Source organism: Setaria viridis, chromosome 8, assembly GCF_005286985.2.
Source record: "Setaria viridis chromosome 8, Setaria_viridis_v4.0, whole genome shotgun sequence".
In the NCBI taxonomy this organism is placed as follows: domain Eukaryota; kingdom Viridiplantae; phylum Streptophyta; class Magnoliopsida; order Poales; family Poaceae; genus Setaria; species Setaria viridis.
Window position 1 is genome coordinate 1,904,511 of NC_048270.2, and position 13,942 is coordinate 1,918,452.

At 45.6% G+C, this 13,942-nt stretch overlaps 2 protein-coding genes across 2 annotated transcripts; both read right to left on the reverse strand.

Annotated features, from left to right (window-relative positions):
• Positions 1-2,335: 2,335 nt before the first annotated feature.
• Positions 2,336-4,536, reverse strand: LOC117866568 (seipin-1). The gene is made up of 3 exons (XM_034750807.2): positions 4,418-4,536; positions 3,273-4,187; positions 2,336-3,178 (listed from the first exon to the last, which is right to left on the reverse strand). The coding sequence occupies exons 2-3, from the start codon at positions 3,876-3,878 to the stop codon at positions 2,504-2,506; spliced, it is 1,281 nt and encodes a 426-aa protein (XP_034606698.1). The 5' UTR covers positions 3,879-4,187; positions 4,418-4,536; the 3' UTR covers positions 2,336-2,503.
• Positions 4,254-6,035, reverse strand: LOC117866569 (2-carboxy-D-arabinitol-1-phosphatase). Its single transcript, XM_034750810.2, has 3 exons — positions 5,201-6,035; positions 4,994-5,101; positions 4,254-4,797 (listed from the first exon to the last, which is right to left on the reverse strand). Exons 1-3 carry the CDS (start codon positions 5,327-5,329, stop codon positions 4,429-4,431), a joined length of 606 nt encoding a protein of 201 aa, XP_034606701.1. The 5' UTR covers positions 5,330-6,035; the 3' UTR covers positions 4,254-4,428.
• Between the last annotated feature and the right edge of the window lie 7,907 nt (positions 6,036-13,942).

A 13,942-nucleotide genomic window follows, 5' to 3' on the forward strand; every position in this document is an offset into this window, starting at 1 on the left:
TCCACCTAGACGTGCCCCGCCACTGCTGACAGGCTCCTCGGCACCCCATCCCCTACCTCCATCATCACCTCCTTCCTGCTTCTCCACCAGAGCTCGCTCTTACTCATGCGGTGGCGGAGGTTGCGGCGAGGCCTTCAAGTGGAGGACTTGAGGAGCTTTGGCGAGGCTCAATCGAGTTCGAGCACGGCCCAATCGAGCTCCGGCGAGGCTCAATCGAGCTCGAGCACGGTCAATCGAATTGGGCACGAACAAATCGAGCTCCTCCTTCATTCACGGGTGCTCATCTCGCCAACCGAAGTGCTGCTCCCGCGCCGGTCGGAGCACCGCGCTCCCGCAGCTCCGCTCTTGGGCCTGGCTGCGCTGCCGCGTCGGCTGCAGTGTCGTAGCCACGTGGGGCTCTGCTACTGCGCCGGCCACAGCGCCGCTCCTGCACGCGGCTCCGCAACACGCCGGTCTGCTCAATGGTCGGAAATGGAAAAAGGGGAGGTGAGGTGAGGAGATGGGAAAGCTACGGGAGGTGATGAGAAAGCAGAGCCATAGCTAATCCAAGCCCGCATTGCTGGAAGCGGATCTCATTCTTGTTTCCAGTAAGCTTGGCTAGCACCCCTCCCCTGCATTAGCTAAGGGGGTGTTTGGATACGAGGTACTAAACTTTCAGATGTTCGAACGCTAATTAGGAGGACTAAACATGAGCTAATTATAAAACTAACTACAGAACCCCTATACTAATTCACGAGACGAATCTATTAAGCCTAATTAATCCATCATTAGCAAATGGTTACTGTAGCACCACATTGTCAAATCATGGACTAATTAGGCTTAATAGATTCATCTCGCGAATTAGACTCTATCTATGCAATTAGTTTTGTAATTAGATTATATTTAATACTCCTAATTAGTATCAAACATCCGATGTGACAGGTACTAAAGTTTATAAGTGTGTTGCCAAACAGGGCCTAAGCCTGGCTAAAGGTCTTGTGCATGCTACCAAACACAGTGAAGCTGCATTATGGGAGCCTGGATACAGGCTATGCACCCTACCAATCACAACCTAACTTTCCACAATAGGCAAAAACAGAAATGAAATTAATGCATATATACTTCCTTGTTATGGCAATTCACATAATGTGAATCTCCCTGCATAAAGACCAAATAATTTAATCCAGTTAATAGTAACAAATTTTATTGTCAGTAGTGTGAGGCCAAATATTATGATGCAGTTCGTACATGTAAAATAGTATGCCAGATAGATGAATTTTGTACATCAGACACATTTTCTTTGTTCTTGTTGAACTAGACAATTTTGAAAATGAATGGTTTATAAATGCATAGGTCGACCTATAGGACCAGCTAACAAGATAATTTTGTGCAACATGGGAGAAGATATAATACTCCTAACTGATAGCAGAAAAGCAGCTGAGGAGATGGTACAGGGACTTCTCTAGTATTACCAAACTCAAAGGTATAGAAAAATAAGCATGGATGCAAATTCTGATTCCCAAATAAATGTATTATGCACTCACTAGGAAGGAGGATAGCAGGTAGCCCCCAGTTGTTGTTGTTGTTTTGAAAGGCTAGCTCCCAGTTGGAAATGTTGAGGTTTCCTTCCTCTGTGCCGGTGCAGTTGGGACAGCCCAGCTCGCTGTAAGCTGCAACAGCTAAAAACAGTACAATCTTGTGATCAGCATGAGAAGTCTCTTTAAATGATGAGCCCACTTGGTTCTAGCCTACTATACCAATCCATTTATAGTAGCATGATTGTGCAATGCTCAACATATTATTTTCCCCTACTTTGTTGAAGCCACAAAATATTGATGTACAAAGGCTTGTAGATCAGCTGCCTGAGGTTCACAATAGCGTTATCACAAGACAATTAATCTGTAATAAAATTAGTAAAAAGTATAGGACCTATGTAACAGCTCGGCCTCCTAGAGCATTAATGGTCCCATCTTATAAATTTTTCAGAACCTATAATATGTAGGACCAATAACAAATTTAGTTGTTTCCCCTGTCTACATCCTACTACCCAACAAACTTACAAAAGAACAGGAATAAGAAAGGCTAGTGAAAACATAATTGCAGGAAACCAAATGGCTTGAACTAGATAATCTATTGTCTATATAGGGTGTAAAATACGCAGATTACTGAGAGCAATTTAACTTACAAAATTTCGTGTAGAGGTAGAAATAAGCTGATCCATGCTCTTATGGGCAGCAGCTGTAACCATGAATGGGACACTCCAAAATTTCCCTGTAAATATGGGTCACCTAAAGAACTAGAGTGCGGAGACACATGAATAAGGGACACAAGTTCCACGAAGTTCTTGCAGTTTCCATCCATCGATACATGTTTTTCTTATTATGCGCATCGTTCGAAATCTGGTACAAAAGCTATTTGGGCCTTGTATACAGAAGATTGGCAGTAACAGTAAACACAAATTTCACAGCAACACCTTTGATTGAATTAGTTGATATCATCCTGAGGATCGGGTACAATTGGATTCTCAAGGATCATTCATGGCCTGACCAATCTCCGCCACAGCAACACTAGAAGTTGAACCCTCAGTGAACTCGAGCTCCATGCTGCCTCCATGTAACTGTGTCCGAAATTGTGGTTTCCGCTTGCTTCTCCTCTCTCTCCTCTTCATTGTAAAGTCTTCAGATAATTCCTTGCTCGGGCTCTCACCCCCAATGTCTCCTGTACCTAAATCAGAAGCCATCTTTCCATTGGCCTGAAGCTCCGATGACCTTCTATTTCTTGCAGATACCGCAAGGGGCCGGACCCAACAAATGGCAAGAACAACGAGGACAATGTAGACAGAGGAAGACACCCACACCCACAGTGTCCATTTCAAGCCGCGTGCCAGGCCCTTCGTCCACGGAAGAGTTGTCTGCACAACCACCTCTGCTCTGTACACCTGAGGCAGCTGCAATGTAGCAGCTCTTGGCTGCAGCAGAACTCTGATGAGCCCTGTCCTCTTGTGACGGCCATGACCTTCCCTATACTGCAACACCTTGAGATTTGCAGTCTGGGTCTCGCCGCGCATGCCCAGCGTGAGTGGCACGCACATCAGCGCAGATTGTGCTAGCCGGACAGGGGTGCTCTTGTACCTCAGCATGTATGGCTGTGCAGCTGACGCCATGGTGATTCCACTAACAGAGATTGCCTCTGCTTTAATCTGCAGAGATGCAAATCAACATAAAAATTGTTAACGTCATGCTCCAAGAAATTTGGATTGGGGATCGAGTAATAATAATCATGCAGTTATATACCTGGAACATGCCAACCTCTCGATTGTGGTAGGAATCAGGCAGCACCAGCGCCATCGACACCGTCACCGAGTGCCCGGCCGGCAGCGCCGCGCCCCGCGCTCCACCCAGGGCCACCGCGGCGCTAGGCTGCGCCACCGTGTAGTCGAAGTAGAGCGGCTGGCGCACGGTCACCGGCTCCTCCACCCAGTGCCGGACAAGGACGAAGCCGAGCAGCACGGACACGGGCAGCGCGGCGACAAGGGCGGCGAACGTACACGCAGCGGCGAGCAGGCCGAGTGCCGCGCGCCGGAGGTTAGAGGCGACCACCGCAGGAAGGGCGCGCAGGGCGCCGATGAGAGCGGCGACGGGGAAGACGAGGCTGAGGATGGCAGAGGCGACGAGCTCCCCGACGAAGGCGACCAGCCAAATCAGGCAGCCTGCTGGGACGGCCAGGAAGAGGAAGGCATCATTGGAATCTCCGGCGGCTGTGCTTCTTGGCCGGCTGGTGTAGAGGCCGTTGCCGGAGGCCGCGGCCGGCAAGGAGTAATCGTGCTGGTATCTGGACTCCTGTTGTGGTGCTGAATCCATTAGAAAGTAACAGCTGTAGGACCAAATGGAATGGAGCATACTCGGGGGAAGCTCGAGATGCTGCAGTAGCCTCTAGCCTCTAGAGCGCAGTGTTGCTGGAGGATGAAGAGCGACACGTGGCAGAGAAAGGACACGTGTCATTGCTCACGCTCAAGCTGTGAACCTTCCGGCATGCAGAGTTATGCCTGGTGGCAACGAACTTTGTCGGTATCTCGTCTTGTACATGGACCCATATCACGCTCAAACTAACTGATAACCACTTGACATCATGCGAACAGAAATGTTCACTTGCTTGGTGACACGACGCAGTGCAAGCTTCAGAGTTCAGACTCCTCTGCATAGCTGAATCTGCATCGTTACAGAGTGCAGGGTGCTCCTTATCACAGACTTGGAAATGTTCACACTTCACACAAGAGCTCAGAAACACATGGATATCTTTTTTCCAACTGAGCACATTGACAATACACTTTCTATGTACATAGATATAGTCATATTGAGATCAAGATTATATGTACATCATTGTAAGATATTTACACTTGTGTGTTTCTGAAGCTATACACTAACATGGAATAGGTTACCTTCAAGAATGTTAGAACTCTTCATCATTTTCGGTTGGTCGCGTGATGGGCATTGACCATCTTCCGAGATGAGCTGTGCAATTTGTGCATCTGACAATGCCTCTTCCTTTTGGTCCATCCGGGAAATCGATCACACTTATCCTGCCATTGTCTAGATGGAAAGATGACACGTACTCCATTGGCAAATCAAGACATCGGCAGATTAGAGTGAGGTGGATGCCAACATGGCCTACAGCCACAGCAACTCGATCTGACTCACTATCATCCGGCAATTCATTTAGCGAGGCTTGCCACGCATCCTTGAACTGAGCCCATAGTCGCTCTAGTGTTTTGGATTCTATGCTGCCAATCCAGCCTGATTGAACTATTTCCCCAAAGCTCTGCAGAAAGAATGCAAAGCATTGTTGATTACTCGAACTCATAAACACTGTTTAAATATTTCCAAGCTACAAGCACACTATATGCATAGCATTGTACATTGAAAAGATAAATGCAAATTTTAAAGAAATATAAAGGAGCTTGAAATAGTCTAGTATGATGCTTTGCAGAAATCGCAGACATTGAAGATGGTCAAACCTTTTGCTTCACTTGAAAGGCATCATGAATTTCGAGTTCTAGCAAGTTATTCATTTCCACATAATGAGGAACACAGTCAGCACATAAGCAATCTGCAGCCTCTTGGACCTGTAATTGACTCCACATGATTATATATAGCAGGCTAAGAAAGAGAAGTAAAAGAGAAGACAATTTACTCAACTTTATGGTTAGTTCAACAACAGTCACCTCACATATAAAAGTTGCAGTATCAACAGCTGCAACTTGTGGGCTACAAAGAATACTGTTCACCTTCAGATCCAGATGTAGTTCTGCAGTCTTCTGAGACTGAAAGTATTTGTACAGAAATGACCTCATCTTTTGTGTTGGAACACCTGTATAGTCCCAAGCATGTTCAGTGGTGCATATCCCATTCCACCTAAACTAATCTGAAACACAAAGCAATGAAAATTAGTTACGGAACCGAAACCTTAAATTACAAATTGTTTGCAGTATGGTTCTCTATTACATGGAAACTCCATTTCTAAATAGAGAAAATTCTCTATTTAACACTAGAAAAAATACTCGTTTCTTTCTTGACCTTACAAATTATTTTCATTCCATATTTAACACCGAGTTCAACTTTTATTTTTTTACACGATATTCTGTTGAATTTTCTATCCTAAACCGTTAAATACCCTGTGAAAAAATAATTTTACCCCCTAAGCCCCACCACCGTTCTCCCTCCTCCCCTCTCCTCTGCTCCACACGGGCCATCCGACGCAACGCGGCGCGGGGGCGCTGGTGCGTGACGGAGGTCTCTAGCACCCGGATCCGGCTCGCGGCCGTCGGCGCACGGATTCGGCCACGCCGGTGATGGATCCTGGGCGGCGCGGGCTTGGCGTGCGGCCCCGACCCCCGACGCGGGCACCGGCGCAGAGCGGAGCCGCCGAGCGTGGCCGCCGGAGCACGGGGATAGATCCGGCCATGGACCGCTCGCCGGGGCCACGCACGGAACCAGCTTGGCGCGGCGGTGGTCTGGCGCTGGGGCGTCGTCGCGGCGGTGGCCAGGCGCGCGGTGAAGGGGATCGTCCCGGTGTCCTGCGGGGCACCAGCTCGGCGCGATGGCTGCCGAGGCCCGGCTCGTTGCTGTGCTTGCCGTCGCGGCTGGGACTGGGCGCGCTGTTACCGTCGTCCGGCGCGAGGACGTCTTGCCGCAGCAGCGAGACCCTGCGCGGCCGATGAGAAGGGCGCAGCCAGGGCCGCCGCCGTCCCCGCACAGCTGCTGGCCGACGAGCGGGCCGGAGGTAGGCACGTGGCCACGGATCCCGCGGCACGGCCAGGCGAGTTGTACCGCACCTTCATGGCGGCCTCCGTCTAGCTGCGCGGCGCGGCGCGTATGGGTCGTCCTCCTGCGGCGGCGATCGTCGCGGCACCCAGCGCGCTGCTCAGCGCGTCTTGAAGCCCAGTAGCGGCTGTTGGGCGGCGGGGCCCTGAGAGACCGCGAGGACAGGTGGCTACAGTGCTAGTGAGCACGGCGGCCGGCGGCGCGCGGCCTCCAAGGGGCCTGGCGGCCGACGGGGCTCGGCCTCCCGCGGGGGCCGGTGCGGAGGAGAGGGAGAATGAGAGGAGAGGAGAGAAGAGGATGGTGGGGATCATACGGCCAAAACCATCTTTTCATACGGTATTTAACAGGTCATGGATGAAAAATTTAACAGAGTGTCGTATAAAAAATGAAAGTTGAACTTGGTGTCGGTGTCAAATAAAGAACGAAATTTTTTTAAGGTCAAGAAAGAAATAAGTATTTTTTTTCTAATATTAAATAGAGAATTCTCTCTTCTAGATATAGGTGTACTCATCAGTGGTTGGTGCACATTCACCGTCTATCTATTGGTTGTGCATTGGGATACAAGCCCCTTACCCATGTCTTTACTCATAAAATTTCAAATTGTGTAGGTCAGTGTTGCAATGATTGCCCTTTTTTCATGCCAAAGGTTACACTAAAGACTAAGTTGGATTGGTGCACGCCATTTTCGGAAGGTAATTTCACTATTTCATGAATTGCAAAATGGTACCCCCGAAGCAGTCAGTGCTATCTCATGATGGAACACATACGCAGACCATACCTCAGAACTGCTGTGTGGTTTCTTGAGAGGCCAAAATGATCCTCTTGCTTGTCTTTTTTCCGCCAGAACCACCAGCAGCAACAGGAGAATTTGGGGTCTGTACAAAACAGAATCGGCGACAAGATCAAATCCATGTTTTGTTTGTTAGACATTTCCATTTTCTTGTGTTGTCTTGATGATTATTTGATCTGATATAAATTGGCAACACTAACAGAAATGGGTGAGTTAAGGCAGGGGGTTAAGGCAGGGTGATCCATTATCCCCCATGTTGTTCATACTACTGATGGAAATCCTACACCGCTTGCTCAAGAAAGCAGTCCAAGATGGAATACTAACTCCTCCTGCGTGCAGCTATTCACCACCAATGCTCTCTTTATGTTGATGATGTGGTGTTGTTTGCAGCACCTTAAGTTCAGGACATGATCACAATCAAGGAGGTGTTGTAGTTCTTTGGGAATGCATCGGGCCTTCATACCAATCTGCAGAAAAGCCTGATAGCGCCCATAGCCTGCTCTGAGGATCAAATCAACAGGATCAGGAACATCATACCGGCAAAAGTTACTGAGTTTCCTATCCAATACTTGGGCCTGCCTCTGACTGTTGGGCGTCTCAAGAAGACATACTTGCAGCCACTAATTGATAAAGTTTCTGCTAGCATACCCACCTGGAAGGCGCCTCTTATGAACAAGGCCGGCAGATTGACAACGGTTAAAGTGGTAATGAGCTCTATATGCACTCACACTTTCATCTCTCTGAAAATACCTGATTGGGTAGTGCAAGAAATTGACAAGAGACGCCGAGAATTCCTTTGGGTAGGCAAGAGCAAGGCCCATGGTGGTCAGTGTCTGGTAACTTGGCCATCGGCCTGCAGACCAACTGAGTTTGGTGGCCTTAGAATACCAGATTTACGGATTGCATCCTTCGCTCTCAGATTGAGATGGTTGTGGCTCAAGAAGACATATGCCAACAGACCATGGAAACACCTACCGATGAATTTTGGGCAGGACTCCATCCTTCATCAAATGTTTCAGGCGTCTATTGAAGTCCACCTGGGAGATGGCAACCTAGCATTGTTCTGGTTGGACAATTGGCTAGGCCAATCCTCTCCATGCACCCTCGCTCCTTATCTCTGTAAGCTAATCAGGCACAAGATCAAAAGAACCAGGATAGTGGCTAAGGCGCTGCAAGATAAGCTGTGGATCCGGGATATTGCCGGACGGGCAACAGTAAATGCCATCTCCCAGTATGTGCATCTGTGGCATGCGATTGCAGGGGTTCAGTTAAGCGGGGGAACTGAGGACAGGGTATCTTGCAGATGGGAGGGCTCAGGCATTTACTCGGCTAAAGCGGCCTACAAAGCCTTCTTCCACGGATCAATCAAATTTATTGTGGCAAAACCTATCTGGCGCGCCTGGGCACCACTCAAAGTCAAATTCTTCATGTGGTTGGTGTTCAGGGAAAGGTTGTGGACAGCGGAGAGGAGGCACCACCATGGATTGCAGGATCGAGCGGATTGTACGCTGTGTGCTCAGGAGATAGAAACTTAAGAACATCTCTTTGCACAGTGTTGCTATACTCAACAAGTTTGGCACACTGTCAGTGCAATGCTAAACATTCAGAATGCGACACCGGCGCAGGAAATCTCACTGATGGATTGGTGGTTACAAAAGCGAGAAGGTTTCAATGCCATAAAAAGAAAAGGGCTAGATTCCACCTTCATGCTGGTTTCATGGAGAATTTGGAAAGAACGCAACGATCGAGTATTCAAAAGAACCACGGAGAAGAATCCTGCAGAGCTAGCTCAGGTTATTTCAGAGGAAGCTCATCTTTGGTGTGTTGCCGGTGCCAAGTTCCTCTCCACCTTAGGCTGGCCGGCGTCAGCAAGTTCGTTAGGACAGTGCTAGCTCCTGTCGGTAGAGTGGTTTCTGGTTGTTTTTGGTATCGATGTAGCTGAAATTTTTATGTTTATCCGTGTACGTGCGCCCGGTAAGCCCGTGATGTAACAAAAACATTATTCTCCTTCTTAATACAAAGATACGCAGCTCTCCTGCGTATTCTAGAAAAAGAAATAGCTGAGTAGTACAAGTGCACCTTTACAATAATATTATGTTTTGAAAGAAAAATCCCCAAAACAAAATAATATTGTTGGTGGTATGTATTTTCTTTCTTGCTCCTAGCTCTTCATTGCCAGCCTATGTATTTTCTTCTTGCTGTGCTTCCTGTATTTTGTATTCTTCATCAGTAATATCTTGGATCTTTGATATATCTTCTGTCCTTTGTCACTAGTTTGCTGATATAGAACACCCTTCTGCTGTATTTGCTGTTATAAAGTAATTTAGATGCCTTGTCTTTCTCATTGACCCCATCTCCTGTTAGCATTATTTCATAATTCGATGGTGTCCGATATATTATATGATGTAACATGTTTATGTCCAAAAAATTAATTACCCCGTTTCCTATAATGTTATCTTCACTGCTCTTGCGTTCTTCTTGTAGTCTCTATCGTTGAGTCCACAGTTGGGTTGTCTTTTAATTCATAATTTGTTTAGAATACATGTAAATTTGTTTTTATGTCTGCAACCTCAGATTCAACAATGAGTGGACCTAGTTCTTCTAATTTTATGCACATGTAAGTAGAAAATATTCAGTGTTGCTTAACCTGCATTATACTGTTGTTCAACATATATATTTATGCATGATGTTGCTTCGTGAATGAGTCAGTTTTGCGGAACATTAGGTGTGGAAACCATCATCCCACTCTGCGGTGAGTAACAAAGAATATTTTCTTCATTGCTAGAGAAGTCATATAGTTCTTTAATTCATCCTCTCTTCCTATATGAATAGTGTTCGAGAAACTGATGGCGGAGACAAGGGCAACTGGCCCAGAGATCAAATCAATGGCTCCTGTCCTGATGATAAAAGATCAATTAAGGCTAGATATAATGAGATTACAATTCATCTGTGAAGAAGCTTTATGGATACCAAAGGTAGCTGGGGATGAAGGGTTTCTTTCCTATGAGCAAAGGATGTTGAACAGTGCCTATGTCTTCATCACTCTGAGAATCAATGCAACTGTATTAGTCGTGACAGACTCAAAGGTTGTAAGGGTTCAAGCTTTGACTCGGGTAATCCCTTATATCTCGGTGTTTTCCTACATTTTTTTGTAGTTGGGATATGTTCATGTTTTCTCTGCCTTGCTTTGTTTGATGAGGCTGAAAGAGGTGGCAGATTCCAGGGTTGGATTGCATAGTAATGTTTCTTGCTTTCATGAGCTAAAATTCTGATAACATCCATGACAATTATTAGAGGTCCGAATTGAGTAATTTTTTCTCGTGAAATAGGATTGAACTCACTGGGAATAGCCATTGGTCCTACTGTTGCTAGCCTTCTGCTATTTTCTTAATTCATTGATAAGATGCAACATCAATTTGTTATGTCTTGTTGTGTTTACTGTACAGTGTTCAGGTTCACAGCCTTACTTCTTTGTTGTTTTTTTTTGTTTTTTTATAAGTTTGTTTGTTTTATGTTATCCATACAATTAGGGATCTAAACAATGGTTGATTTGTTTTCAGTTTTTTTTACATGGCGTTTCTACATTGCGTTTTACATCTTGTTAGTTCTATCAACCTTAGTGATATAGCAAGAAGCTTGATTTTCCTCCCATTTTTGTGTTTCTTAATGTTGAAATATGCAATGCGTACTTGGAACATTCTAGAAGATTGTGGAGATCTCAAGAAACTAATTTTTGCTATGTATAAGGATAAGATCATGGCAAGGTAAGAAAATTCTAAAAATTTGGAGAGAATGCATGAGTCATAGTTGCCATACTTCATGGTGAAATGTAGAATACTCTAGAACTAGATATTTAGCATGATAGAAATATAAAAAACTAGATAAGAATGAGAAGAGTTCTAAAGGTATGATATTTTGTATGGAAAAGTATGGAAGTTGCCACATGGCAACACCACAATGATCATGACCACCTATAAATAGATGTGCTCCCCTCCCTCTTAGCCATACCATGGCATAAGAGATCTCAAGTAGGATAGATTGCAAGGTAGCTATATAGTGTAGTGGTGTCATGGTAGAATAGGCACACAAAGAATGTGCAAATGAGTCTTGTATCAAATTGAGTAGTAAATAAATGTTTAAATTTTCTTGTAGAGAGTTGATCTCTCGCATTGGTGTTAGTGCGAAGGTTTTTTCGAAGTAGTGTGGGTAATGATTTAAAAAAAAGTGATAGCACACTATTGGTGCCACTTCTAGAAAGTCGGTGTCAAGTTCGGGTTCCGATTTCTCAACACTTAATATGGCTAATACATTGCACGGTTAACCGACATGCAAAGAAGTGATCTTAATCAGCCTGCAGGTTTTAAATTATTTCCTTCATTCAGCTGAGGATCGGATCGGAGCCAATGAATAAGCAAGCGCCTGGTGCAACTGCAGCTACGTTCACTGACTAAAAACCGGTAATATATTCGTTCGGAACGAAAAAAATTAAAACTGACGGACAGGCATGCAACCGCCATCTATAATCTCAGTTAGCGCGTGCATGCATGTTATACGTAATAGGATCGTGCCCATACGTTGCTACGGGTTAAAAAACTTTATATAACAATACATGTTGGATTCAACATGACAATAATAATGTGAAAGTATAAATCTACAATCCAAGATTGTAGTTATGACACGGCATCCAAAGACCAACCAAATTTATAATATATTATTTGCCTGTGATGCGACTAAGATCAACCGATAAAAAGATGTCATTGTGATGAAACAAAAGAGTGTATTGATCTTAAGTTTTTTCCCTTCAGAATTTATACAGACTCTAATCCAGGTTAGGTTGTGAAAAAACTTTATAATTTGTGGGATCACCTACAAAGCTATTGACTGTCTGCATCCCTTCTAAAATCCAACCAACGTGTGCAGTGTATGCCTGCACGGATCGCGTGTGGGTGCTTCACTTTAGTGCTCCTGGTCCTCTGGGGCTTCTAGGATCTGCTCCGGTGATGCTTCTTCCTTGGCTGCCTCTGCCTTTGCAGCCTCGGGCTCGCCGGCAGCGTTCCTTGCAGGCGCAGGCTTGAGCAGGTTGTTGTAGCTGCCGGTCTCCTTGAACACATGCCAGAAGTGGATCTGGCAGTAGAGGATCCCGTTGTGGGAGGCGTTGTGGGAGGCATACGTGGAGGTCGTCCGGAGGCAACCGCCGCGAGCGCATTTGAAGCAGGTCTTGTGGTAGGGCTCGCCCTCCAAGGTCATCTGCAGAGTAAATTTGAGCGATCGGATATTCAGAGTTCAGGCAAGCAAGATGAACTCCTGGAGATGAGGGAATAGCTATATGCCCGTGTTTAATAGTAAAAGCTGGTGAAATTCATAGGAAAAAACTCAAATGTAATCCCCTTCACCTTCTCCAATGGGTACAGTCTTGTTGCAGGCAGCACACTTGTCTTGAGTTCTGCAGAACAGAGAGGATAACTTGTTGGGGGACCTTAGACTGTTTACAATAAGAAAAAAAAAGTTTATGAGCTGAAATTCATGACAAATTTTACCCACGTTGCTGATTGTACCCTTTAAAATATTGAATGGAAGGCATGGATGACTAATCATACTGGGAGCTTTTTGAAGATTACAATCCTATTTGTTTAATAGTCTTCGCACGAGAAAAATATGGACTCCGGTAAAGTGCCAACGCAGGGAGACAGACTGGCATACATCACGATGACCTGCAATCTTGGCAGGTTAACCCGAAGATGAAGATATGACAGGAGATTTGTTTGAGTTAATTAGAGCATGCCTATCACCTGGTCGATTGTAATTGCATCCTGAGAAGCATGCAAAAATAAATAAAAAAAGGGCAGAGCAAGTTAATAAAATGAATCTTTTTTGAACAAACCAAAAAGAAAAAGGGCAGCTGTTTCTTACATTGTCTGGCAGATGTAGCCACTGCTTCATCACGTCAAGTACTTTCGGGGCGTAGATAGCCTGTGTTGCTACGAGGCGCTTGGTATCGGTTTCGACGACCCCGCTAGCCATCATGCCAAGCACGCGACCACCGACCGAGACCACGGGACATCCTGACATGCCTGGAGTAGCTACGCAGCTTAGGTCAACCAGTACTCTGTCCCTCCCACCTTCTGCTCTTCGATAGGGATACGAGCTTTATTAATTGAATAAATAGAAAAACAAGGCGGAGGGTGCGAGTACAAAAGCATGCGTGCAGTTTGTTCGAACGTAGTAAATTCATAAATAAATAAATAACAACTCACGTGGTGACTCCAGTTGACAGTGTGGGTGTCCTTGCCCAGCCATGGTCTTCCACGTCACAGTATCCCACCGCGACTGCCGCGCACGATGGCTGATTCGTCCAGTATCAGTGGCTCTACCTCGGTTATACCGGTTGCTTCAATCACGGCGAGGTCTGCCACTTGGTCGTTGTAGAGCACACGAGCTGCAAAGTCCCTAACTCTTGCACCTCCCGTATACCACATCTAGATGTGCGAACGATAAGGACATCACCTTTGCGGGAATCGATAAGGGCACCATCGTCTGCTCTGAAGATACCTTTTTTCTGAAGTTCTTCTTATATCATCCATTTTTCTCATTAGCATGGTTGCTGCTTAATGTCAGCACACCCTTTCATTGGTTGAAGTCAATTTGAATTGAAAGTTGCGTAATATTAATGCAATATACAGTATGGAATGCTCATGTATGTGCATTTGAAGCACAACTGCCGAAGAAAATTTGGTTCATTTCTCTGTGATATTACATTGATTTTTGAGTCACTTCCATGTGTTGTATTGCATGGCGGAAGACAAATGTAAAGCTTATTTAGCAGACAGACAAGCTTGTGCCTTATTTGTGATAC